The 19,244-nt window shown below is 45.7% G+C and overlaps 1 protein-coding gene across 2 annotated transcripts in view; it reads left to right on the forward strand.

Annotated features, from left to right (window-relative positions):
* Nucleotides 1-19,244, forward strand: part of appa (amyloid beta (A4) precursor protein a) — a 31,048-nt gene that overhangs the window by 4,437 nt on the left and 7,367 nt on the right. The window contains exons 2-8 of one of the 2 annotated variants that reach the window (XM_017437742.3): nucleotides 10,609-10,776; nucleotides 12,237-12,366; nucleotides 12,450-12,562; nucleotides 14,309-14,499; nucleotides 14,602-14,900; nucleotides 15,193-15,360; nucleotides 18,660-18,793. In XM_017437742.3, coding sequence (XP_017293231.1) covers nucleotides 10,609-10,776; nucleotides 12,237-12,366; nucleotides 12,450-12,562; nucleotides 14,309-14,499; nucleotides 14,602-14,900; nucleotides 15,193-15,360; nucleotides 18,660-18,793 — 1,203 coding nt within the window. The remainder of the gene's footprint in view (nucleotides 1-10,608; nucleotides 10,777-12,236; nucleotides 12,367-12,449; nucleotides 12,563-14,308; nucleotides 14,500-14,601; nucleotides 14,901-15,192; nucleotides 15,361-18,659; nucleotides 18,794-19,244) is intronic. The other variant, XM_017437743.3, reaches the window with a different exon arrangement.

Here is a 19,244-nt window from a genome sequence, read left to right on the forward strand (position 1 = left end):
ACATAAATCCTTAGACGCAGGTTTCCAAAGTAGGGGTCAGCTGATCGAGGCCCCCCCCCCCGGATTTCTACCTGCTCAAAGCCAGGAGTTGTCCCCGTGTTCAGGTTCCTGTTACTCTGTTTGAAAGCACGTCAGGAATCTGGTCGGAGGCCGGCGGGTGACTCAAAGGCCTGCTTTGTGCCGCCCAAACTCGCCTTTTGAACGGGAGGGTTTGATTCGATCCGGTATCAGATTACACAAAATAATCAGGTCCAGAAAGCTGGCTTTGTGTGCTCTTATTATGAAAGGAAGATGTCAGTCGCAGCGGTTCTTGATTATTAAATGCTGACCATTGAACAGGATTTGCAGGTGCTGCTGACTTCCCAAACACTTTTATTTGTTCAAGGACTTTTATATTTGTCTGTTTTCTGTTTGTTTTGTCTGCACCAGAGTTCACGTCAGGGATAAAAACAGAACCGTATTTTTAAAAGCCTTCAGTTGTCTCAGAAAACGATGAGGGTAAACTACGAAGCCGCACCGCTGGCAGCATCAAGGCTCAGAGTCGCGCACGGTGCGGTGGAGGCGTTCATACTTGACGCTTACGTCGGTGCCGTATCCAGCCGTGAGTTTTGAACCATTGGATTATGTTTGTGATCTCTCAGAGAGGGATCATATAAATGCTGATACAGGCGAACCAGCTCCGCTAGAGCACCGAAGTCCTCCATTTTGAATGGAGCCCAGCACATGCGGTCCGTGCCAAGTTACACAACTCAGGAGGTGCTCCTTATATATGACAGAAGTTTGAAAACGGACCTTTCATTAACAGTGCAGAAAATCCTGTAGTCCTCACTAACTGACTGTAGTCAGTTTCCTCAGAAGCTGTTCTTTCCCCGTTTTTAAAGCAAAGATGTACTTTGTTGCCCGGTAGCTTTAAAAACACATCCTCCCTACTTCTTCATATTGAGAGAATCCCCTCGAGGCAGAACCATTAATTATTTTTTTTCATCTGCAAATATTAGAAGTGCGCCGTGAAGACGCTCCATTTCATTTCAGCTCTGCTGCTGAGTAAGTGATTCTCGGTGCAGAGTCAGAATAAATAATTTGAGAAACACGTTATCCCTCCTCCCGATTCGTGCGGTTGTGGAAGACGCAAAGCACGTCCAGTCTTCAGTTTTATCAGCAAGAACACCGCGCACCAAACATTCCTTCACATACCTAAAGATCTGCGGCGCTCCTTCCTGTCATACGTTGCAGTGAAACGCGTCTGATGGCCGCTCTTCCATTGATTACATTAAAGTTGGGTCTTTGTAAGACATGTTTAAAACATGGACTTGATCATAAGCTGTTAGTGTGTGATGAAGAGTAGATTTATGATGATACGAGTCATGCCTAATGACTGCAGCACCAAGCTTTGTTCCACAGTAATGTGTTCGTTGGCAGACATTTTGACGTGAATATGTGTGTGCTAATTTACCAAAGCGCAGCTCAACAAAATACCTTTTTTTCTTGGCAATTTTCAACATTTATTTGACAAATGAAAAGCTCTAAATGTGCTGCAAACAGTTCATTTGGCATCAGCTCAGAAAAGCACACATCTTGATGCCTTTTTTTAAAAATGCGTTTCTACAAACGCCTGGTTGAAACATGTAGTTCTTTTCTTACACGTCGGTATCGTCTCCCTCTCCTGAATGCAGTGATTTTCAAATATCATGAACCCATATTTCATTCACTGTGGACCATAGGAAGCATATCAAGTGTTTAAACTAAGAAATTATATATTATTTTTTAGGAGAGATAAGGTTATTTTGAATTTTATGGCAGCAACACGTCTCAAAGGGGGCAACAAAAGGCTGTAGAGGTCAGCGGTACGGATAAGAAACAGCTAATTGGGTTAATTGGCAACAGGTCAGTGAGAGGACTGGGTATAAAAAAGGCATTTTTATAGAGGCTGATTCGCTCAGAAGGAAAGATGGGCGGGGCTCAGCAGTCTGCGACAAACTGTTCAAAAATAATTGTCATCGTCTACAGTACTTAATTTTATCAAAAGATTTCTGCTCTGGATTAAAACCAGGTTCTGGTTCTGTTCTGGACATCCCTGCATGGACTCAGGGACACTGTCTGTAAACACGGCTCACAACAGATGGAGCTTAAAGCTCTATCAGGCAGAGAAGGAGCCATATTTAAACCAACTGAGGCAAAACAGGAGAATCAAATTTTGACATTTTTAGGACTCCTGAAGTCCTAACTAAAGAAGAGAGGGACCATCCAGCCTGTTATTGGTGCACAGCTCTAAAGCCTGCCTCTCTGATGGTATGGGTGTGCATTAGTGCCTCGGGCATGAGCAGCTTCCACATCTGGAAAGCCACCATCATCGTAGTAAAGTTTACAAGTTTCAGAACATCTGCTCCTATCGAGGTTTGGGAAATCATTGCGTTCTGTTTTTATTTACGTTGTGCTTCAACATCCCAGCTGGATCAGATTTGAGGTTGTAAAAGCCACCAGAAACTTTATTATTATTATTATTTTTACAGTTCTTTCAGCTGTTTTAGGCGGTTCCAGTTCTGTTTTTTGTGTTGGTATGAGATAAACTGCAGCTGACTGTTCCTATAACTGTCTTTATGGGTGCTGCTTTTAGAGAAGCTGCAAATTGTCCTAAACGACAAAATACGCCTTTAAAACCCCAACCATTCGCTCCGAAGCCACTTACTGACTGGATCTTACACCCGTCCATCTCTGCTTGGAGTCACAAGTGCCGAAACACCAAAATAGTTTGACACCATTACTATTAAAAGCCTCGAGCCGGCCAGAAAAAGAATTTGCAGGAATTCGAGTCCAAAGTGGCTGGTGTTTTGGGTTTTAACACTTTATTTTTTGTTTTTTATCGTCTCCTTGCCAGCTGGAGTCGTGACGCCGGGATGTTCCAACCCAGGAGGTCATAAAGCTTTCAGCATACGAGGAGAAATATCAAAATATGAAACCTTTTTAAAGTATGATGTAAAAACACGTCGTTATTTGAACGTTTGGATTTATTTAACCTTGAAAAATAAATTCTTCAGTTACTAATTATCACTTACAAGCATCATTTTTCATCACTTAATTGGGAATTTTTCAATTGAAAAAGGAGATTGTCTGTTATTTCTTATAAGAGCTTCTTGGTGCCATTTATTTTGCTTGTAAGCATGTAAAAAAATCCCATGAGGGTTATTTAAAGTCGTTATTTTTTAACGTGGAGTAGTGATGTCACCCCCTGACTTCCCTAATCGCCGCAGCTTCGAGCCTTCCCCAGGCGGCCACGCCGCGTTGCTTCCCACACCGCTTTCTCCCGTCTCACATCTATACGGGGGAGGGAAAAATAAAATAAAATCAATGTTGTGTGTTACCATATCTGAGAAACGAATAGAAAAGTAGCTGAAGAATCCGAGCGCTCGTTGGCTCAACAGAGATCTGCATCAGAAGTTGGTGGAGGATTCTCGACTGCGTCCGGCTATTTTTAGGATCTGCTTCCTGCTTGGTTTGCCGACTAAAGCTGGACATCCGGCGTTTGTGTCGCAAACGGGGGGGACAAAACCATTCAGGCACGTATTTGTTTAAAAAGAAAATGATTGCGTGGAAATTCCCTCACGTCTGAAACAACAGGGACAAAGCCCAAATTGTTTTTCATTTTATAACAACATCTAATCTCATCTAGTTCATGTTTTAATTATTATATCCTTTCAAAGTTATCATTTTCAGTAATGTGTGTGTTTTATTGACCCCTCTGGGCCACCGTAGTAAATCTCAGTAGGATTCCAGGTGTCGAGCATTCATGTCAGTAACTTCTTCATCTGTTTTAAATGATAATATCTGGGCTGACGGAGCAACTAAAGGTGTCTTTGTTGCAGTTTTCAACAAACCGTGTTTGTTCACGGTTTGCTAACGTCGTGCAGCCCTAATATTAACCCACGAATGGATGCTTTGGAGCATCCATGGCCACCTGCGTTCGTCGAGGGCGGGTTTACCTGGCAGGATTAGCCAGCTCCTGGGTGCCTTCCTGCTAACCCAGTTCCTCTAACCAGATGATGAAACCCGGCCTCCCAGATGACTTGGATAAGGCTGTTGCCTCGGGTTGCTGGAAGTTCCCCGGGGTACGGAGGAGTCTCTGTAACCATGGTGATTATTACTACGGAAACCGAGGCTCCCCTCCTTCACATTAAGACAGAAGTCACACTTTAGTTTTTTTTTCTTACACACTTCTAATCAGATTCTAACAGATTGGCCTGAGATGCTAATTCTGGTGGAATCCCCTAAAGACGAAGCCTAATTGAGCCGCATGTGAGTCACCGTTTATTTATTTTAGAAACCGAACTTCAGTTCTCCTCTCAGACTTTGCGAGAAGAGCGAGCGGCGTCTACGAGCGCGGAGGCACGGGTGAATTAATCAGGAGCGAGCAGATGGGTTGATCTGAGATGTGACGACTGCGTTTTTGAGGGGCTTCGGACCTCGATTTGAGGAAACGTTTCATCTCTTCAGATGGACGGAGATGCTTCGATCCCCTCACTTATTTAGGCTTAAACGGGTCAATGATTGAAGAACCGCCTGGCCACGCCTCTCCAGATGCCCGGCGTTTCATTAAACCATTATCTAAACTTTTTCCCAATCAGGAGAAAAGCCTGGTCCCAGTTTTCTGTTCCCTCAGAACAGCCCTTTTGTTTTACTCTCTACATCCAGTCTGTAATTAAACTTGTGGCCAACAGGGAGTGTGAGGGGAAGGAAAGCCTCGGCTTGCCCTGTAATCAGCGAAACACTTGATCTGCTTCCCAAACAGCCGATAACGGTACACGCACGGATCGTGTACGGTCAGAGATGATCTGAGGGGGTTTGAATAACGGCGAGATGATTATAGCGCACGCGTTTGTGTTTATGGACACGTGCACACGGCAGCTTTGTGTACAAGTGTAGTTATTTTAGCCACAACCTATATTTATATAGCTGTCGTACAGCCTCCTTTTATTATCGCCCTACGCCAAGAGGCAAACCCCGGCGATGGTGTTTTAGTCTGTTGATACCAGAATAGCTCATGAGCTGTTAGGTTTTACTGAAACTTGCAGGAAATGGATTAACCTTTGGAGTCAGACGGCTGCCACAGTCAGCTGGACTTAAAAAACACAAGAAATACAGCCGTAACTCGGTCGATTTTACAGGTAATGTGCTAAAAAGTTGAATCATTACTGTTTGATTCAACCCTGTCTGTTTAGCCAACTGGGCAAATTGTAATGAAATTCTTTAAAATTATAATCTATAATCTATGGGAATAATCCACACAGACCAGCAGCAGATCGAGTTGAACACGTTTTACTTAAACAAGGAGTCTGAAACCTCACAGACGGCGTACATGCTCCACAACGCCAGCTGAGCAAAGGTTTGGAGTTTTTATCCATCGCTCGCAGATGTGCTAGTTTCTTATCTGAGCCTCCAGCTTGTGTGGAAATGTTGAAAGTACTACCAGTTTCCTAAAACAGTACGTTTTAAAGCTTATACCCTTAACAGCATCATCATTTATTATCTCTACCAACATCTAACCAGCTTTCAGAGTCAGCCCAGTTAAAGATGGCCACCACAGCTAACCAACGGGCCACGACTCGGTCCGTTCCACGGATGTTCCGAACACGCAGTCCTTGTGAGGTCACGCTCGGCGTTCGCGGTTTGACCGAGGCGGCTCCAGCCGTGTTGTTTTGCGTCGCGGCGTGAAGGGAAGCGGGCGGCGGGCGGCGGGCGGCGGGCGTTCCTTGAAGGGATAATTCAGCGGTCGTACGGGACGTTCACCGACGCTCGCTTTAAGTGTCTTTCTGTCTGCGTGTTTGGGGGGTTTTTGCTCTCCAGGGAGTCTCCCCCTGGGATGAGAGCTGATCTGAAGCGGCACCCTCCCCTCCCTACCCGCTCTGATTATCCCTCCCAGCCGCCGCCGCCGCCACCTTCACCCAGCTCCCCGTGGCGGTCCTGGGCCTCTCCGATAAGGCGGAGCAATTATTAGCTCTGCAGGACCGGTGCCCACGGGGACACTTCAAACATCGTGTGTTCGCTAGAATACATTAAGCAATTTTTTCCAGTCTGTTTGGGTGAGAAGACGCGTATATAAATAGATTTATTTGCCTTCAGTAAGCCTGTGATGTAATATTTCTTTTTTCCCGTCGCAGTTAATGGCCAATAAAACTGTGTTTGTGTTTTGAACGCTCCTGATCACGCTGTTCATGGCAGCGCGAGTTTTAGCCGTGATTTGAGATGAGGAACGTTTGGATAACTCACACAGCTGATTGTCATCTTGATCCTGCTGGTTTTTTATTATTAGCTGAACTAATAATTCAGGACAAGCCTCAGTCAGGCTGTTGTTTCTTGCTGCTAGCATGTATGAAAGCTTTTGTTTGACACTTCTGTGTTGTATTTTGTTTAAAGGAGTGGCTCAGGTTCTTTGTAAGTGTGGTTCCGTGGCAAATCCATGGTAATATCTTACCTGTTGTAGATAACTCTTTGAGCTGGGAATGGCGTCAGTTTCCAGTTGCTTTAAGTTTAATTTCTCTGTATTCTGTGTGTTTAAACACTGTACCTACATGTTCACTAATAGTAACTGGACACCACTGTGTGTGTGTGTGTGTGACTGGGTCACTCAAATACAAGTTAACAGAAGTTAAAATAAATAAATTATCACTGCAGCCATATTGGATTTTAAATCCAAAGCTTTCCAAGCAGGAATTCTGACTTTGGAGGGCGTTCTAATTAATTCCTTTTTTTACGTAAAACCCTGAAATTCCAACTACAACGTTACAAATGTAACACAGCATAGTTCTGACCTGGTTGACGAGCTAATGGCTAGTCAGAGAGGGGGACTAAGACCAGAGTGGTTTGCTGCCGATCTTAATATTTCACCTGGATTAATGTAAAAGGTGTTATATAAACTTTTACTCTCGGTTATTCTGGCAGAAGTATGACGGTATTCCCACGGAAACGACCCTGAACTGAACCGGAAGTGCTACAGCGAGCTGCTGCTGTTTGCACGCACTGGGACTAGCTGTCAGCTCGTTGATCCGGAGAATGAAAGGCAAGATTAATTCTTCTCAACTTTTCCTCAGAACCCCTCATTCTTGGCCAAGTCTGTCGTAAATAAAAAATAATTTATTTTCCGTTTCGCTTGCCTGTCTTGGCAGAAATAACAGGATGAGAGAACGCCAAGCGGTCTAAGACGGCCATTTTAAAGCTCATCAGCACAAGGGAACAAAGCCACGAGTCTCATTAACGCTGCAGCTGGGAGAGCGGTGTGACCCGACTTCCAAACGCCAACATGACAATTACGTTACATCTAATGAGGACTTCCTGAAAACCCATCGTTAAATCAGAAAAAACAGAAATGTGCTCGCTCATACGGACCTGAAAGAACATCGGATGACGGCGTGTCACACGTGTTTTTGGGTCACGGTTCCTAACGGTGGCATAAAATGTGTTTAAAAGTCTTTTTTATTTATTTTTCCTAATGAAATTGCACACACACATAGTTTGCGCTCGTTATAAACCTGAACCACTCCAACAAATTGCAGCAGCAAATAATCTCGCTTTAATCACTTTATCGTTTCTTACTTAGATTGTTGCTTTGTGTTCGTTTTTTAATGCCTCCTGTTGGGTTTTAATGTGTTTAATTTCATTTTGGGGAGATTAAATTGTTAAATTCTATCTATTATAAGGAGTTAAAGCTATTCATCAGATTGGGTTTTCTATATTTGGGTTTATGTTTTCTTTTTTGGCTGGGTTTTAATTGCTTTCAGCCATTTTGCCTCGCTGCTGGCGTGCTCGCTGCCGTTATGGCCTCGGCCATCGTGCCAGATTGAGCCCTGACCGGGACTCTTGTCCTAATCCTCGGTGTCCAGATTACCGCTACCTTCCGTCCCTGCAGGACCGAATCAAGAGCTGATATGGGATAAAGGCGGCAAGTTTAGAAGAGGAGGGAAGCCCGCTGTGGCCAGCGTGGCTCGCGATTTGTCTCTACGTGGAGTCCATCTGTTGTGTGCTCGCTGCGTAGCTTCCCAGGGTCGTCAGTCGAGCCAGAAAGAAACGAGAAGCAACACTTGGACGTCTTTTTTCCTCCTGAATCATCCTTCTGACACTTTAATTTCCCTTCTGTCCCCCCCCTTCCTTTCTTTGGCCGTCCATTCAGCTTTAGAGTCCCCGACCTCCTCCTTTAGCCTTTATTGTCCACTTCATCTGTCCTCCAGTCCCTCCCCGTCTCTTCCTAATGTGGCGCATGTTCCGTCCTCCTCTTTGTCATCATGCTGTGATTCATAAACCTGCACTCGAAGCCCGGTCGATGCCCCCCCCTCCTTTAACATAAGAGAGAGGCGAGAGGTGGAGAAGCAGGGATGGGGAATAAAGAAGAGGATGTGGTGCAATTTGCCAGCCAAATGAGAAGCTTTGAATGTCAGCAAGTAGTTGGCAGTTCACCGATTTGCCTCCGTGTGCCTCAGAGCGGAGAGGAAGTCACTTTTATTGTCTTAATCGTCGAGCAGCAAAGGGACGCCGCGGGGCGGTCGGCGTAAACCGGGCGCCCTAAAACCGGCTCAAAGGCCCACGTGCGCGACTCTTTTAAAGCCTCTCCGCTCGACCCCGCGGTGAGCAGGATGTGACCTACGTCGGCGCCCCTCCCCTCGCAGATGGCGGGGCGAGAATGGAGCGGCGGGCCTTGGAATAATCCCCCCCGTGCGGCGGTCGCAGATGGCTCGGTGTCAAGAGTAATGGCCGCCAGTGTTAAGTCATCGTTTGTGTGAGCCGAGTAAGGCCAACAGGGGGATTTTACACCCGACCCTGTGTGTGTGTGTGTGTGTGTGTTGACCCGTGCTGGCGGTGGGTATGAACCCCCTCAGGAATGTAGGCGTTTGCCGTTTGCACCTTATTTACCTGCAGTAAGGGGCAGAAACTCCCAGCAGCGCCCGTTCTGGTCTTTTTATTCAATTAGAGACAAAAACGTGACGTTTCAAGTCAATTAACTCCATCATAAGTCTAATAAACGAATCAAATCTTCTTCTTCTTATGGATTTAACCTAATTTAACCAACTGCAGTGGAAATCACACAACTTATCACAAAAAAAATACATATTTTAGATTTTCTTTATTGTTATATTTATTCTTATGGTTCTGATTTATATGGCATTTCTTATATTTACATGTTAGAATAATATTACAACATTAATATAATTGTTTTTGTTGGAATAATTGTTGCATTATAGCTGGTATTTATGCTTTTATTATTATTTTATTAGACTTTTTCTAGTGGTGAATGTTGGTTTTGTTGCAAAAATTATAGAATTTTTTTATTGTGATAACCTAAGCTGTATCTTTAAACTTATTATAATTATCATGATTGTTATTATTTTTTGTGTTTTTCTGTTTTGTTTTTGAGGTTTATTAAGGTTAAGTTAATATTTGCAGATGGATTCATGAAGAAGAGCCATCACTGATCAATACTAAATAATTAATTTGTAAAGAAGCTCTAACTAAAAAAAATGCTGCTTATGTTGGTTTAATCTGTTTAATTTTTAAGCTTAACATAAATTGGGCATTTAGTTTTATTCAGATGATGGAGACACAAACATCGACTCATAAGAAGGTAAAAAATGTCACAAAACGTGGAAACTGGATTTAAAGCAGCTGGGATTCAAACTAATATACATTAAATGAATCTTTTCTGTCTGTGTTGGTCTGCAGGTTGGTTCAGAACCTTCCGTGTCGTCGTACCGGTAGAAACCTTCGGTTGTGGCTCGTTTGGGTTCGTTTTTCGGCTGCGGTCTGAATTTTTGTCCTCGGCTCGTGCCGGCGTGCGTTTACAAACGAAGGCTGATGAAAGTTAATCTGTGCAGCCGTACACCAGGTACACGTCGCTGATTTGATCCCAAGATTTGAGTTTTTACCCTCAAATTGAATTCAAATTCTTCCCGAACCAGCTATTCTCTTATTGGAGGAGGACTTTATGCCGCTGGCTGTTTGGAGAGGATCACGTCTGCGGGGAAAAATCTGCTATCCATCTCACAAAACAACATTTGTTTGCCTGCCAGGGCCTTCAAACCATTAACAAGATTAGAGAGCAGACAATGGCAGCAGTCCCTCTCCTCCTCCTCCTCCTCCTCGCCTCCCGTATCCCCCCCTCGGTTTTTTGTTCTAGCTCATTTGCAGACACAAAGCAGACATTCAGCTCTTCTCCGAAGGGCAAACCTCGACACGGAAACCTCCTCGAGCAGACAGACAAGTCGTCACGCGGAGGAAAATGGCTGCGCTCGCGCTCGGCTCGGCTCGGCTCCCGTCGCCTGCAGACAACCTGCTCTCGCTCTCAATCTGTGCTGGACTTAAAGGGGAGCGGGGCGAGGGTTATATAAGCTCCATACAGTCTTAGTAAAAAGATAAAAAAAGCCTAAAAGGAACAAGTAGTGTTCATATAAAATGTGGAGCACAGTGCAGCTGAGTGGGTATGCTTGTTTATTTGTTTGCCCCGGGCTTTTTGTTTTAAAGCTAATTTATTCTTGTAAAGATATTGATTTTTTTCATCCTTTTGGAATCTGCCGATATGAAACCCATCCACAGATTTAATGGCTTTTTGTATTCCCGTCCCGTCCTCAGGTCCCCACGGATGTTTCCATGGGTCTGCTGGCCGAGCCGCAGGTGGCCATGTTTTGCGGGAAGCTCAACATGCACATCAACGTGCAGAGCGGCAAGTGGGAGGCCGACCCCACGGGCACGAAGAGCTGCATCGGGACCAAGGAGGGCATCCTGCAGTACTGCCAGGAGGTAAAACATCTTCTCTTTGTTTCTCTTTCAGAATCAATTAAACCTCCATTTTAAAAGTTTCCCAGCAGGAATTAGTTCGGGTTTGTTGTGGCAGGTGCGAAACAAAACGCTTTTTACTAAATTTGACGAAGGAGGAGAGAGGAAGCTGTTTTAAAAGAACCCAGGAGCACAGGAAGTTGTTTTCCAAAGCCTACACATTTTGCAATAAGATGATTATTATATTTTTTTTTTGAAGTGAACAAAATTCCCAATTTAGCTGGACGACACAAAGCCAGAAACTCCGCTCAGTAAACAAGCTGCTTAAGTCCACGAGACTCTGCTTTCACGGCCACGGTCGGCTTGTAATTAGTAACCCGAGCGAATAGAAATGCAACACGGCGGACTCGTGGCTGCTCATGTCGATAAGAGACGAACTCTCTGAGAAAACAAAGACTCTCAGGGAAGATTAACAGAAATTCTCACCGAAGAGTTTGTCCTCAGCTCTCAGTTGTTATTATTTGTTTGTCGAACGAAATAAAAGGATAAAACAGAGCAGAAGGTGACCTGATGTCCTGATGCGTGCTCAGTAATCCAGGTTTAAAGCTCTAACGAGGCTGAGTCCGGTCCTCTGGACGGGTTCTAAGATGAAAATCTGACGGTGATCAGTTATAGATAGGAGGAAACGAAGCAGCTGCTGGCCAACATCTGCGGTTTGCTCCCACCTGCAGGCTGATGTGTACAGAAGATGTTAAATCTGTTTCGTAAGATTTAATATTCTGAAACTGCGATGGGAAAAACAAAAGCCGTCTCGTTTCCGGGACGACTGGAACGCGGTGGAGTGGGAAATCCCGACGCTCCGAGCAGCCATCAGGGCCCTAACGAGCGGTCATTAGGCTGACGGGTGCCATGACGGCCCGGTTGATTCACCATGCGAAGGTGCTGCTTATAAGGCCGAGTTTGGATAAAAAACTAAAAGGTTTCAACGAAGAAGAACCCGTCCGGAGGACCTGACTACGTTACTTTGAAAGAAATGATGTGCAAAGGCACGTAGGTGGAGAAAGTCACGTTTCAACAACCGTTTTCTTGAATCACTAAAAGCTCCGTCGACGCTTGTAAGTTCGCAGCTCTCAGCACGAGACCAGAAGTGGCCGAACGAGTCACGAGTTTGACGAATTAACGGGTGATTCAGCCGTTCGCCGAGGCCGCGGCGTCTGCTGAAACAGACGCTCCGTTACGCAGAAGCACAGATAAGTCGTCTGTTTGACAGAGAGAAGAGGCGGCTCGACGCTGCCTGGTCAGAAAAATGAGTCAGGAGTCGTTTCTGTTAATGTAAGACGAAGAGGTTTACTTTTATTTTGTTGCTTTAAAGGTTCAGGGTCACAACTACACCCAGCAAATTTAAAAATAAGATGCAAATATTCATTTAAAAGACAGGATGTCGAGGAATGCGGTCTGTACACACCCTTCATGTTGTACCTCAGGTGTACCCGGAGCTCCAGATTACCAACGTGGTGGAGGCCAACCAGCCTGTCAGCATCCAGAACTGGTGCAAAAAGGGCCGCAAGCCGTGTCGCAGTCACGTGCACATCGTGGTGCCCTACCGCTGCCTGGGTGAGCCCCCCATCCCAGTTAGGCTTTGTCCGTAGAGTCATGAGCCGTAATAAAATAAAAACATGTTTCTGTGGTTTCTGCAGTGGGAGAGTTTGTGAGCGACGCCCTGCTCGTTCCCGACAAGTGCAAGTTCCTCCACCAGGAGCGCATGGACCAGTGTGAGAGCCACCTGCACTGGCACACCGTCGCCAAGGAGGTGAGGATCTACAGCAGTTCACTCACACCTGCACAACAGTAACAAACAGCAGGGCGCCGGAAAATAAACTGATTAAAGTTGAAAATGTGGCTGTCAGGCCTGTCGCGATAAACGATAAATCAGTTAATTGCACAACAAAAAAAATGAGGTCAATAAGTTTAAATTATCAGCGTTATCGTTCCTTCAGGTCTCCGGTGTTCTTCACTGACCCCTCCCTTTCTGTTAGTGTAAGGGGGCGTGGCCTATCACGTCAGGTAGCCAGCCCAGGCGCCTCAGCTTGTAGCTCGTTAGCATTAGCCACCGCTAGGCGTTAGCAAGCTAAAGATACGCTGTTTGATATCGGGGGGGGGAAACAAAATGGAATTGGTTTGAAGCTGGAAGTAACAGCAGCGGTGTGAAGTTTATTAATCTTTGACAGGATGTACTTGCACTATGATGTTATTATCATTACATTAGATTAAAACCTCCAAACAATATTATCGTTTATCGCAATAATTTCTGAGACAATTAATCGTCCAGCAAATATTGTTATCCTGACAGGCCTGATGGTTATTTATTATGTGATATTGTAAGATATTTGTCAGATATTTCCACATCTACAGTTTTACAAAAAGGCTTTTTTTAAACAAAAAATGCAATTTAAAATAAATAAATACAAATTGATTGACAAGCCTAGAACATGAAAAACATTAGAGATGTTACATTTTAATTACTTGTTGGTTAATTAATTTTAGTCGGTGTAATGTATTTATATTATGTGTATAATTAGTGAAGTTTTCTCTGACAGTGACTTAGAAGCCAACAATATATAGTTTTAATTTCTGTATGATCAGGTTTTTGTCTGTTTTAATGTTAAAAACTTCATTTAAAAGCTGAGTGAGGCGTAAGAAATGACAGCTAATGATGAGCTTTCTGAAGTTTGATCTATTTGTCTGTGTTCATTAAAGTCTGTTTGCTCTAAATTCTGTATAATCTGTAGCTGGGAAAAGGTCATTGATATTTCTATATGGATGATTTGACATAATACATCTAAAACCAATTAATTTATGTCATTTTAATAAATACTGATCCTGATTGGCCCTTGTCTTGGACCAAATATTTAATTTTGGCCCCCTTGGGTCACTGGGTTTGACACCCCTGGTTTAAACTGTTCCTAGGTGTGCGTGAGAGCCTGAATGGTTGCCGTCTCACACAGTGACGGCTCCCCGCGGGTAAAAATAAATGGACGGATGGATTTCATCAAGCGTTTTTGCTCTGAGGGTTACAGCTCAGATGAAGGAAACATGAGAAAGATCAAACAAAGCAACGAGTTCAAAGCTTACATGACGGGGGCAACATGGTAAATCGGAAACACGCTTTATCTCGTCAACAATCAGTCATCCACTGATGGCGGCACAGCTGCCCTGGAGCAGACCGACAGAAGTGAGGGTGCCGTCACACCGGTGCCACAGAACCCTCTGACCAGGGCAGGTGAGGTGTCTCGCCTGAGGACACCACAGATCAGACGGACGGAGCGGGAGTTTGAACCAAAAACCCTCGGGTTACAGGACAAGCCCCTGCTTTCTTCCTAACTCTTCCCGCCGGCATCGAATGGATGGGCGGGGCTAACTGGACCTTTCTGGTCTGTCCCGGTCCTCTTCATCACCAGGAAATCCAGAAATGTTCTGTTGTTGTCGTGTGTGGCTCAGATGCTTTGCTGCAGTCGTACAGAATAAATGTTGCTTTCCTTGTTTTGTAACCGCGCAGTCTTGCGGCGACCGCAGCATGAATCTCCACGACTACGGGATGCTGCTGCCCTGCGGCATCGACCGTTTCCGAGGAGTGGAGTTCGTGTGCTGCCCCACGGAGGCGGAGCGCGACGCCGACAGCGCCGAGCAGGACGCCGACGATTCTGACGTCTGGTGGGGCGGAATGGAGACTGACTACTCCGACAACAGGTGAGCGCCAGCTCCACGGATGATTCTTTTAGCGCCGCTGCACTCTCCCTCCTTCCTCCCAATGACTCCCTTTCACTGTCCTCCTCCTCGCCGTCCTGCCAGCATGGTGCGGGAGGCGGAGCCAGCAGCGCAGCAGGAAGAAGCCAAACCGTCTGCAGCCGAGGAGGACGAGGAGGCGCCCGAGGGAGACGAAGACGACGTGGAGGACGACGAGGAGGACGAAGTGCTGGACAACGACCAGGACGGAGACGGGCAGGAGGACGAGGACGTGGAGGAGGACGAGGAGGAGGACGCAGATGACGACATCATCGACACGCTTGACGACGACGAGCTCACCACCAACGTCGCCATGACGACAACCACGACCACCACCACGGAGTCTGTGGAGGAAGTCGTCAGGGGTGAGGAGCGTCTCGGCTTTTATCTGAATTATTCTCGTTCGTAGATTAATATAAAACAACATTTCCAGAACGACGCAGTCATTAATTTCCAGCTGTCGTGTTTCCTCTTGTGCTCGTTTATCATTCCAGCTCTCATTAGACACTTTCCATTAGAGTCAGAACCAGTTGCTTCTTCATTTCAGCCATAAATTAGCTGAATTCATTTCCACTGACGACGTGTCGTGTCCTTCAGCGATGTAAAACACGCCACCTTTCTGACCGAGCGATGACGAGTGCGTGTGTGTTTCCTAAGATGTGTGCTGGGCCAGCGCGGAGACGGGTCCGTGCCGGGCCATGCTGCCCCGCTGGTACTTTGACCGACAGGAGGGCCGCTGCGTTCACTTTATCTACGGCGGCTGCGGAGGCAACAGGAATAACTTTGAGTCTGAGGAGTACTGCCTGGCCGTGTGCCGCAGCGTCCGTAAGTCCTGCCGACGGCCGCGGCGCTCGGCGGGTTCCTCTTTAACCCGCCGGCTGCTCTTCCTGTCAGCTGCATTCCTGGCTAACAAACAATCAAACCACGAGGCTTCTCTTTGTCTGCTCTTTCCCTTCAGCCTTTTTACTTTCGCACCAAGGGATGTGTGTCGTAACTTGTGTTTGTTTTTGGGTTTTATTTTAGCGCTTCAGCTAATAAAAGGAAAAGTTTCACTCCACGAGCCAATCAGAGTAACATGCTGTTACTTTTTCCATTCTGCAATTAAACAGGGTGCCAAAAGTTAAATGCTCAGATATCTGGTATTTTCAGAGTCTGAAAGACGTCTTTGTTGCCATGGCTACGCATTCGCCGCTCTATGGAGCACTTAGGATAATTCCTGTGATTACAGCTGTTGTCTTATATTCGTTTAGCATGAATATGAGCTGCGAAATCGCCCGGGCAGAAATGATTTTCACAATAATCTGCGCTCGGCCGCACATTATCCCGTTTATGTCTCCGACGTGATGCAGGCCTCAAATCAATCTCAAATCGCCTCGACCAAAGTTTAGGAAATTTAGAAGACAAAAAAACGTAGCGGTTAGGGAAAACTGCTTTCAGAGCGTCTTCGTGTTGCAGAGTGACGACTGGAAAGGAAGGAGACTTCTCAAGAAATACATTTTTCACCTCAGATGAGACCATTGTAGGTTCTTGAGTGTTAGAAGGTTGTGGGGGGGATACAAGACTCTCTATCAAGGGTTAATCCCATCAGGACATAATAAAAATGATCAGGTTCTAAAATTATTCACATCTGACCTCCAGACGTACGGAGTTTTGTCAGTCTGCTGCTCTGGAGCGTACAGGTGCGTCAACACAACGCCAAGGCGGAACGACATCAGCAAAAACCTGCGGCCTGTCCGTATGGGTACGGTTCAATCTGTCGCCTGAATGATCGTTTAGAAGCGGAGAAGCGTGCGACAACTTCCATCCCGGACTCTCCAGGCCTCAGTCAGCAGGTCAAAGGTCACGACGGGACGATGCACGGCTTGTATGGAAAGGTTGCAGCGGACAATAAAGTTGAACAGATGAGACCAAAGCAGAGCTGTTTACCCATAATGCACAGCGAAACCAAACACGGCGTATCGGCACAAACGCCTCGTGCCGGCCGTCAAGCTCAGTGGCGGAGGCGTTAACCGAAGCATTTTAGAGTCAGATGTGACGCCATCAGACAGCTGAAGCAGCAAATCTACAACAGAACGGCTGAAAAAACAAAAAATGACAGTGTTGGTGGTCCAGAGTCCAGACTTTGACCTGATTGACGGCGGGACCTTAATGATGTGCAGAAACCAACTCCTGCATAAAACCACCAATCATGGATTAAACTTTATTTATTTACAGTTTAATTCATTTAAAATGAACAAAGTGGTGAACCTGAGGTCAACGTAAAACCTGCAGGACTGAAAGAAGAGGACTTTCCTTTCTGTGGTCACTGTGAGTCGTTTCATCTCAAAACTGAGCTGAAACTCGGCTTTCCTCATTCTTGGGAGGGGGGGGGGGGACTAAAAGTCGAGCAGAAGTCGCTGTAAGCATTCGCTTCTGAAGCTGGCGTCATTATTTCCTCCCGTTGAGGCTCAGGATGTTTGTAAATGTTTATCCCACTCCTCACAAAGTCCATTATGAATCCATCTTCCACTTTTTTAATATTTTGACCCAAGAAGGCTGCATACACTCACTGTTTGCATGTGTGGTCCATCAACGGCTGACATTTTGTTTATTTAAATGTAAAACGCATAAAAGAATCAATTATCGTTTGAGTAAATGTCACGTTGTTGTTTCAGTCTAATGTTCTGTTCGTCCAACGTTTGTCCAGTTAATGAAAGGTTTTACTTCGCTAAAAGCACTCGTTGTTATTTTATATTTCGCTCAACAACCAGAGGAGTTTGGCAACAAAACAAAAGAGGATTTTTCCGAGATGAAGCACATACAGTTCAGTTTGAAGTAAAGCTCCCGTTAACTCGCCTCCTTATTTAAAGCAAAGCACCAAAACCACGACTCCCTTCCCGCCTCTTCAATGTCTGAGTCGACCGATGAGTGGATTAATGCTGGTGTAGATTCTCAGTCATCCAGGCCACAGCAAATCCAAAAAAAGGTTAAAAACAAAAACAACTGGACTTCTGTTCTGTTTCGAGGAGCTTTCTCAGTTCAGAAATAGTTGAGCTTTTAAAGCTGAGATGTGATGTAAGCTGGATTCACATGCAGATGGATCTCACTCTCCTAACAATAGAGGGTCATTAGGGTCCTTGTTTGTCAGACCTCTACATTGGAGAGACCGAACAACCTCTCCACAGACGCATGGCTCAACACAGGAGAGCCACCTCTTCTGGACCGGACTCAGCTGTCCACCTACACCTCAAGGACAAGGGACACTCCTTTGGACCGAGAAGACAGATGGTTCAAGAGGGCGGTAACCCTAACCCTAACCAACATTAAACAGAGGAGGAGGTCTCAGATTCCAGCTTTAGGCCTGATCCCCAGTCAGTTTCACTCCAATCAACAGAGGGGACCCTAATGACCCTCTATTGTTAGGAGAGTGAGAACAATCTGCAAGCAATCCAGCTTACATCACATCTCAGCTTTAAAAGCTCAACTCCACACTCTCTATTTCTGAACTGAGAAAGCTCCTCGGATGAGAAGCGAAACGTCTTCAGCTACAGAAAAAAAGTCCAGCTGTTTTAGATTTTAACCTTTTTTGGATGAGTGGATTTGGTTCACGTCGCTGCTTTAAAAGCGTCTTTGTGGCGTCAACTACCCCCCAGGTAATTTCCTGACAAGCTGGTCCTGTCGAAGGTTGCCCACGTCCTGAACTAACAAAGCAGAGTCGATCCCCGCAGCCGTGTGCTCGTCGAACCGATTTCACACCACGTGCGACCTTCACGCCTGCAGCACGCCGCCGTGTTTGACGGGGGGGATAATCAACTTTCCACTGATTAAACCTTCACGCAATCACTGATCCAATTTATTTCTTTGCCGTATCTGAGCCAGAAGGATGAATTCCAGAGTCAATAGTTTGGTTTTGGGTGAGGTTATATAAACGAGAGTTTTTTTCCTGCAAAGCCTTATGGGTCGTCAGAGCTATTTGTGTTCGCTGCAGGAGGAATCCTGGCTTCCAGCTTGTTTCTCACTAACTCTACTAACCTGTTTGGAGCTTTTTGTGTTTGTGTGTGCCGAGGAAGCCCGTTCAGATCAACCGAGCCGGACGTTTTTAATGCTTTCATCTTCTCCCTTCTCTCCTCGATGTTGTGTTGCAGTGCCCACAGCCACGCCCAGCTCCTCCGACGCGGTGGACCACTACCTGGAGACGCCCGCCGACGAAAACGAGCACGCTCACTTCCAGAAAGCCAAGGAGAGCCTGGAAGCCAAACACCGCGAGAGAATGTCTCAGGTACGGAGGTCAAAGGCCGTCATAACCTCCCATGATCCGTTAACGCTTGGACTCGGTGTTGTTAGTGACTCTCGGCTCCTAGCATGTGAATTATTAGCTCAATATCTGTGAAATTATCTAAATTTTATCCATTTTTGTTTTGGTTGGGTTGGCATTAGTCAAAGATCCAGATGGTTGTGGAATTCGGCGCCAGTTACCAACCTTTTATAGCCCTCTGCACGAGTCTGTGCGCCGCTCCAGTTAAGTTTGTTTGTAGCTGCAGGCGCAGCATCGTCTCACTTCACACACTCCACTTCTCCCCAAAGGCTGCCGTCATTACCTTCGGTAAAGTGGAATTAAAAATAATCCGTCCTGTGAGTCAGAGAGGGAAGGATGTGCAACCGCCTTTCTGCAAAGGATGCAATTTAAACCTAAATGAAACGGCACTGAGGTTTTAAACGCGGTACCTCCC

The sequence above is a fragment of the Kryptolebias marmoratus genome, linkage group LG23 (genome assembly GCF_001649575.2).
Source record: "Kryptolebias marmoratus isolate JLee-2015 linkage group LG23, ASM164957v2, whole genome shotgun sequence".
Taxonomy (NCBI): domain Eukaryota; kingdom Metazoa; phylum Chordata; class Actinopteri; order Cyprinodontiformes; family Rivulidae; genus Kryptolebias; species Kryptolebias marmoratus.